Source organism: Formica exsecta, unplaced genomic scaffold (assembly GCF_003651465.1).
Source record: "Formica exsecta isolate Colony F162 unplaced genomic scaffold, ASM365146v1 scaffold245, whole genome shotgun sequence".
In the NCBI taxonomy this organism is placed as follows: Eukaryota; Metazoa; Arthropoda; class Insecta; order Hymenoptera; family Formicidae; genus Formica; species Formica exsecta.
Window position 1 is genome coordinate 1 of NW_021849727.1, and position 8,675 is coordinate 8,675.

An 8,675-nucleotide genomic window follows, 5' to 3' on the forward strand; every position below is an offset into this window, starting at 1 on the left:
TGTATATAATCGCTTTTAATGTGCATCGGTGCGCATTAGTGTATACAACTAAATTTATAAATTAAAAATTAGTTGAATAATATAATTAATAATAAACTAAATAATTATAAAAAGCTATATAAGTTAAAAACATAATTTGATATTACTTAAAATGCTTGATAATTTTGTTTCGAGAATAAGAAAAATGTAAAAGCAATTAATTGTAAATATCTTCTACACGTTATATATTTAAAAATTAGGAAAAATATTATTAAGAAAACTAATTTAAAAAAATTTATTTAAGAAAATTTATTTTATATGTCACATGCGCATATACATAAAAATACTTTAATAATAACTTATTATCACTGCTCATAATATATACTAGAATAGCAAAACATCACGCGCAGCTAATAAAACATCAATAAATCCATAATATTTCTTCGCATTTTTGATCCACAATGTGTTTAGCATGGACATGCACCAATCGGTCGTTTTACCATGGCATCAAAAAGTGGATCTGGCCATGAAGTTCCCCCGGCTCTAAAATGGATTCAGTTAGCGCCACTGTACCAGCTAGAAAAAATGTCTTATGAAAAACGGCGACGTGACCCCTCTCAGGTTTCTCTCTGCTATAGAGAAATTTGGTGTAGAACTAAAAAATTGAGAAAAGGAACTTTCAGATTTCCGTAGATGGCAATACTGCGAGTACATGTGCGGCGTCTGCGTATTTCGTAACGTATAGATGATAGTCCTGATATTCGCAGCTTCTGTCAAAAACGCTATTGATAGACCACCAGCTGATGCTGCTGACAGAATCGGCCGGCGTTATAGAAGTATATTTCAGTAGTTAATAGTTGATTGAGTTTTTTCACCAACATCTCGTCAGGAACCTGAGACATATCGTGGGACATCGACGTTGCGAGACGACCGCCCAGTATATTATCAGATTTCCCTGACACTCTGTAAGTGCGGACCTATCATGTCAAGTTATACATCGCATTATTCATCCTAATAATTCCGTATGAACGCGTGTCTCGTTTCTTTTTCTTCCGCATTTATTGTGCCGAATAACCGCAAGAATTCGATTTTTGCAAACGTACTTCCGCCTTTTATTAACAGAATAATAATAGAGTTGACATAATACTAAGGTTGCACACATAAATTAGTATCATGTCGCGTGCGAGTTATTTTCATTTTGCGATGCGCGATTCTATTCGCGATTTTCGGCAGAAATTTTGTTGCCCGCGCGGGAACGTGCTCTTCCTGTCACGATAAACGACACGTTATTAAATCAGCTGATCGCAGTTCATAGTTAAGAGCACAGTATGTGGTATCTTATACATAGTATAAACTGTAAAAATTATTTATTCCAAATAATTTTAGTGTTGGAAAATCAACACCATTATCACATTTAATTTAGTCACATTATTTGTGAAATAAATGGAAATGTCTTGTGCTGTCTGGGATCTTATACATAGTATAAACTGTAAAAATTATTTATTCCAAATAATTTTAGTGTTGGAAAATCAACACCATTATCACATTTAATTTAGTCACATTATTTGTAAAATAAATGGAAATGTGGATGGGAATCTAATACATTTTTTACGTGTATCTTTAATATAAAGACAGAATTTTTTTAGTTAATTATATAAAAACCCTCCGAGAGCTTCGAATCAATCTATTAACATATTTTAATATAATTTATTTATAATATATCCAGTGAAATAAAAATTGGCGAAGAAAATCTCATCGCTATCGATTACATGTACGAATTCGTTGCAAATTAGTATAAATGTTTATTTTTCACGATTATTCATATTTAATAAATAAATATTTATTGAATCATGAAATTTCCACAATAATCAAAAGTGTACGCTGATAATACTACATCACTGCAATAGGTCATAGTTGAGTTATGCAGTAATTATTCAAATAGATATGACTGCTTCCATAAAGATAATTTCAGCTTATTCTTAAATTTTTAATACCAAGTCGCGTTGATTTTATCTTTAAAACCACTTTGTGACAATTATTTCGTAACATTTCAGTTAGTGTGCAATGAAAAAAATTACTACTTATACATATATTTAAGGATTATTCATTTTTATTTGCATTACAGCAATCTACTATCTACTGGGATAGATAGCCATTTGCTAATAATCTTGATAAAAAAAGGAAATTGAAATCTAATATAATATATATCGACTAGATCTCATTCGTGACTACGGAACATTATGCAATAGATTGGGAGAAATATAGATAAAGCAAAATCAATTTGTACGATTCGGTCGGGAGATTGGCGATTTATCTGTCGCTCAACAAACGTCACATTTATAACGCTATTATAGGATGTCAATGCCCGTTGTAACGTAACAACTGAACTCGTCGCACATGCAATCGAATCAATTGACATCACGGAAAATTCCCTCTCCTTGAGAGAAATGATTTCCCAAGGTGATACGAATGCGTCAAAATACACATAATTGAATAGATGGATTCGAAACCGTCACATGTTAGATGATTGTATGGGAAAAATTTCAAAAGAATTTTTCACCTGTCTTTGCACAATGAACGATCGATTCTTTTATACTTTAATAAAGAATTGTGTTTCATTCAACATCTCTTTTTATCGATAAATCCTTTGACCAATTTAGAATTTGTAATTTTTCGATCAAAAATATCTACAGAATTTATCTCTTGTCACACTAAAATCTTTTAGTATCCCGATAATAAAGAAATTAAAATTAAAATTAAAATGTTGATTTTCATTTATTATTATAAGGTAAAGTGGAGCAGTTTTTGTGGATTAGCTGGAAAAATATAGATATAAATACATGTATTGATCACAATTACACTATATGTGGCTCTCATGCCAAGATTATATAGAAAATATCTAGTTTTATGTTACCGCAGATGAGATGTGTAAAATCCGTAAAAATAATGTCAAAAAATTTTACGTATAAAATATTCTTAAATTTTTATTTTCGTATAACGTCAATTGCATTATGTACTTTTCTATCAATAAAAATTGATGATACAGTGTATTGAACATGCCACATCAATTTTTTCCCAAAAAGTACGATTTGATTGACAAGATGCGCCGTAAAGTGCATATATAAAGTGTTATATGAAACGGCCTTCAAGTTTTGGCACAATGTTTTGACTACTGTTTAGCGTGTTCTAGCAGTATCACGATTAGCACTTGCGATTTAAATGGTTTTGTACCGTTGTACTGGCACAAATTATTCTCAATTTCATAAGATATATCTTTTAGAGAGAATATTTTGGAATATTTTTTACAAGAAATCTGAAAAGTTTTTGCTTATATTGATTGTGTGGAACAAAAATAATGCTTTTTCTCGTGAATTTTATATTTTTTTTTATAGGTGCGGGACCCTGATACGTAGTAATAATGGCACAAAATAGTCCAACTTTGAAATCCGCGGAACAATTCAAGTACGTATTCTTATACATTTAAAACTTTCCCCTCCCTCTCTCTCTTTCGTAGAACTACAAATATTTTATAAAATGATTATACACGAAAAATATATTTGAATATATACCGGAATATGTTAAATTGCTCATTATTGTCTCATTTTGAATTTTATAATAAAATTATTAAAAGTAATAAGATTACGTGAATTCCTGCATTTCCTTTTTATAAACATGGTAATTTAATATAGCAAAATATATCTTTTTCATATATTAAGAGTTTGTTTTTATTTTACAGGCTTATACCAAAAATCATAAATGGTGGAATTGCTGGAATTATTGGAGTTTCCGTAGTGTTCCCGCTCGATTTGGTTAAAACGAGATTACAGAATCAAGTTATCGGCCCGAATGGAGAACGGATGTATAATTCAATGCAAGTATTTTTATTTAAAAATTACTAGCTATTAAATATCTAGCTACTATATTATTACATAATAGCTATTATATATTTTATTATATTAGTACATTAGGAGCTAAAAACAAAAATGTGCCAATTAATTGTAAGAAAAAGACAAAACGGCTTTGCAATATTAATTTATATAATCTATTTATTTATCATACTTCGTATTGCATGTATCTAAAATTAGAAAATTTATCATAACCGTATGTAAATAATTATTTTTCTTTCAGGTTCGATTGTTTTAAAAAGACTTATAAAGCGGAAGGGTATTTTGGAATGTATAAAGGATCCGCTGTAAATATATTATTGATTACACCCGAGAAAGCTATCAAACTTACTGCCAATGATACATTTAGACATTATCTTTCTCCCGGAGTCGGGTATGTTGTATAATATTTTTTAAGTATTTTTCATGTTATTAAAGAAGTATGAGCTTGCTCCTCATATGCAACATTAACCGGAGCGAAAACTAATCTACAAGAGCTTGGCATGGAATAGTATATATTTTGTTTAGATTTTAAAATAGTTATGAAGAGTGATAAATAGTCTCCTTATGTATACTTATAATTAAACATTCCAAATAACTCAAAAGGTCTGTTTAATTATAAATTTAGAAAAAGAAAATATTTTTTTTAATTTTCATTAATCCATTATGGTTATGAATTAATATCCATTAACTAACATATTATTTCTCACTTTTCTTGTATGTTGTTGCCACTCAGTTATTACACTTTCTGTTGTGAATCTGTTAAAAAACCTTAATGTTCGCCATTATATTTTCCTCTATCGTGTATTTAATATTTCCATGTTTTAAAGGAGGTTATTCAAAGTTTATGGCAAATAGATCAACATGAAACATATTTTACATATATGATAATTTCTCTATTAAACTGAATAACATCAAGTTTATTAAGTGGGCTTTTCAATTAGCTATTTGCAAAAGTGATCATTTTACAGAAATGTATATAATGCTTTTATTCATTTTATGCGATAAACATTTATTAAATCATCATCTGCATTAAATTGATATAAAGCAAACAAGCTTACGTTTTGACATCGGAACTATGTATCGTAAATTTTATAATTAACGTCTTCATTTATTTAATTAAATATGCCGAGCGCACGCTTCTGCTTCTAATGAACGAATAGTACGTATATCTATATATGTGAAGCCGCAGTAAGTATAAATTACGTTGATAGCAATCGCAAAGTGCGAGAGAAGCCGAAGAGTATTAATCAAATCAAGTGATGTGCACAATAGAAAGCACATAGATATGAAAACTATTATATTAAAAATGAAATGTGTATCACATGTGTTATTAATTTCTTTGTCAAGAAAATCAGATCTATATATACTATAATAATGTATGATATGTGTATATGTGTGTATGATTTTTCTTTATTTCTCAACGTTTTAAATTTTACTTTTTAAAAAGAATATTATTAAAAGCATCAGATATTTAGTAATTTTAGAAATGCAACAAAGTAACCATAATGTTTAAAAAAAAAATGTGTACGTAATTGAAAAGCCCCAAAAACTAATGTATGCTATATCATAACTTGATAAGCAAAGAGCATCATATTTTTTTGGACATGTTATCTTTGCTATTCTAATAACTATTATTGATTTATTTCGATAACTGCTTAGTTTTATTATAACACTGTCTTTTCCAAGTAAATCATACCAAAATATACATTTATTTAATATATCAAACAATTATCGGTAATCAGAAAGGAATTTGAAACAACTTTTTAGTTTTAATCCTAAATTAATCAAACATATCTAGAAAAGCTAAAAAAAATCGAATTTTTGTGCTCTCGCGTTATTATGTTAGAATCTTATGCCATCATAAAACATATTGAAATATATCGTTCTATACTTCTAGACAACTGATGGTACCAGTTTGAATATAGCTATACCAGTTTGAAATGACCTGGCAAACGATGCGAGCAACCATTAATAGCTAATCAAGTCGCAAGTAATCGAGGAAAGCAGGGTAATTTTTTTGCTTCCCTCCCTCCCCCTTTTCTTTCTTATAAAATATTTTTAGAGCAATTCAAGAATTGATGATACATCAAAATTTGTACCAATTTAATTAGAAGATTTCAGATAGGAATTGAACATTGTCAATTTCTTATGTTAGCTTAAAATTTTGTAAGTTTTATTATAATTTATCTACATCATTTGTTTTTGTCTCCTTTTTCAAAATGTTTTTTAATATATAATTATATAGTAATAATTTATTAAAATTCTTCATTTACATTTGTTGCTAATGTTTTTGATGCTCCGCGGTCCATCAGATGCTTGAGATATACTACTTGTCACGCGATCATGCCAATAACGTTGAATAATCTTCCTTATATTAGGGCTGGTACTCTTTGATAATTATTTCCCGAAACTAAAGATTAACTTCATACTATCGGAGAAAAAATTATAAAGAACCAAATTATACTTGAAAATTTTGAAAAATTCGAAAAATCGAAAATCAGAATTTTTTTAAACGTAGGAAGCTGCTTCGTGTGAGAGCACTCTATTCTTTTTTTCTATGTACATCGCGTGTATTGCATAAAACACAGACCATTCCGATTTGCAATCTGGCAATTAGTAATACTTGAAACATTTTTTCAAAATAATATTCATTATCAGTAACATCCGGATTGTTACTTGAATGAATTAGATTCTGTTCACATTCAGGATATGGAAAATCAATTTTTAAATAGCCGATTGTGCGAATAATCGCCTATTCATTTAATTGATAAAATCAGTTATAATAAAATCGAATTAGTCAAATATAAAATAAAAAAATTTCTCCAAAATTTAATAATCTTTTCGGTTTTTCGAAAATTGATCGATTGTGCATGTCAGTCCTACATAATCTCGTATACTGATATTTTCCTCAATTTTTCCGTGATCCCAGCACTCTGTTAATCTTTGTTATCCAGACAAAAATTGCCAATAGAACGTGAAATGCTCGCCGGCGGCTTGGCGGGAGCATGCCAAATAATCGTTACCACTCCGATGGAACTGCTCAAAATACAAATGCAAGACGCTGGCAGAGTCGCCATGGCAGCTAAAGAAGGTGATACGATGATATGATATTTCAGAAGGTTTTGTTTCTCGCAAATACACGGCTTGTCAAATATAGCGAGATTATACATATATCTAAAAATTTTTTCATTTCAATCATCTCATTATTATATCTCTCTTGTTTTCTTATGACTTAATATAATTCGAACAAGAATCTTGCATTTCTTGATTCTTTTTAAAATATCCGATATACCGATAAATATTGCCATGTCGACTATACACTTTGTAGAATTAAAAATGATTGAATGTGATATCTTACATCATAGATGCAATGCACGTTGTAAGATAGCTAAAAAATCAAATTAAAGATGTATCTAATTTGATTTTCCGCTATTCATGTATAAACAAATAATGGTAATAATAGATATAGAAAATAAGATAATCTCATCGCAAAATTGTGCCCTCATTTCAAGATTATTACTCTCTTATGTGAAAAATCACACTACTCTCTATTACTCTTATTGTTAGTGGAAATTATATTGTCCTTTATTGTTGCAGCGGGTAAAGAAGTGCCGAACGTATCTGCTTGGTCATTAACGGTGGATTTACTTAGGAAACGAGGTATACTTGGGTTGTATCAAGGAACCGGCGCCACGGCACTTAGGGACGTTACGTTTTCCGTTATTTATTTTCCTCTGTTCGCCAGGCTGAATGATCTCGGCCCGAAGCGCGAAGACGGTTCATGTAAGCGTGTTCAGTAATTGTGTCATGCTATCAGATACGCGATCGTCTCTAAACGAGAGTGAATTAAGTAATACTCTTCTCATTAGCTGTATTCTGGTGTTCATTCCTTGCTGGATGCGCGGCCGGTTCAACAGCCGCATTAATGGTCAATCCATTTGACGTAATCAAAACTAGATTGCAAGTTATCAAAAAAGCACCTGGTGAACCAACGTACAATGGAGTATTAGACTGCATAACGTGAGTTTAACTGAAGTCAAATATATATTATATTCATTGGTCGTTAAATTTATCTTCAAGATTATATCATGGATCAGTTCTATAAATTTTTATATCTTTAAATCTCGAATTGTAGCAAAGAAAATAAATAAAATATCTTGCAATAATTATATTCTTGATTTGTAGGAAGACATTTAAAAACGAGGGACCGACAGCGTTCTTCAAAGGTGGTGCTTGCCGAATGATCGTCATAGCACCGTTGTTTGGAATTGCGCAAACCGTTTATTATCTCGGCGTAGCCGAGTGGTTGTTGGGTTTGAAATGAAATCATCATATCTCGCCGATTCGTGCCGTTCAAATACTCTCTGAGGAAACCGACAATAATTGCTGTAGATGTAGTTGTATTTTGGCTTGAAGATATCCGTCGCGCTACAAAAAAAATATCGTTGTTAAACGGAACCTTGCGATCGCTTATATGTAAGAGAAAGTAAAAGATTGTGTATTAATTGCCGTAATTCTCGCAGGTCGCGAATTATAACGAATTCATAGTTGAATGAGATATATAATCCTATCTTTTTGCACCAGTAAAGTGCATTAAAATTATTAATCAAATACAACGGAGTCGTTGCGTATGTATATATACGTTTGTCTTATACATTATGTTCTTGCAATGCAAAAACAGATGGAATTATAAGTTTCCAATCGTATTACATGCTGTTCAATATTTAAGTAATTGCATTTTTCAATATAATGATTTCTCATCTTCCTCGTGTTTTATAGTGTATATTACGCGAAATGCCCCCCCCCCCC

At 30.5% G+C, this 8,675-nt stretch overlaps 1 protein-coding gene across 1 annotated transcript; it reads left to right on the forward strand.

Annotated features, from left to right (window-relative positions):
• The first annotated feature begins 689 nt into the window (after positions 1–689).
• On the forward strand, positions 690–8,630 carry LOC115236106 (mitochondrial glutamate carrier 1-like). The gene is made up of 8 exons (XM_029808318.1): positions 690–944; positions 3,372–3,441; positions 3,716–3,850; positions 4,108–4,257; positions 6,821–6,957; positions 7,464–7,649; positions 7,736–7,886; positions 8,052–8,630. Exons 2-8 carry the CDS (start codon positions 3,398–3,400, stop codon positions 8,188–8,190), a joined length of 942 nt encoding a protein of 313 aa, XP_029664178.1. The 5' UTR covers positions 690–944; positions 3,372–3,397; the 3' UTR covers positions 8,191–8,630.
• The last annotated feature ends 45 nt before the right edge of the window (positions 8,631–8,675 follow it).

What these genes read in the sequence shown, in the direction of transcription:
- LOC115236106 (XM_029808318.1), top strand. Translation starts at nt 3,398, where the DNA reads ATGGCACAAAATAGTCCAACTTTGAAATCCGCGGAACAATTCAA. An exon ending in AAATCCGCGGAACAATTCAA is followed by an intron (nt 3,442 to 3,715) that starts GTACGTATTCTT and finishes TTTATTTTACAG; the next exon opens with GCTTATACCAAAAATCATAA. An exon ending in GGAGTATTAGACTGCATAAC is followed by an intron (nt 7,887 to 8,051) that starts GTGAGTTTAACT and finishes CTTGATTTGTAG; the next exon opens with GAAGACATTTAAAAACGAGG.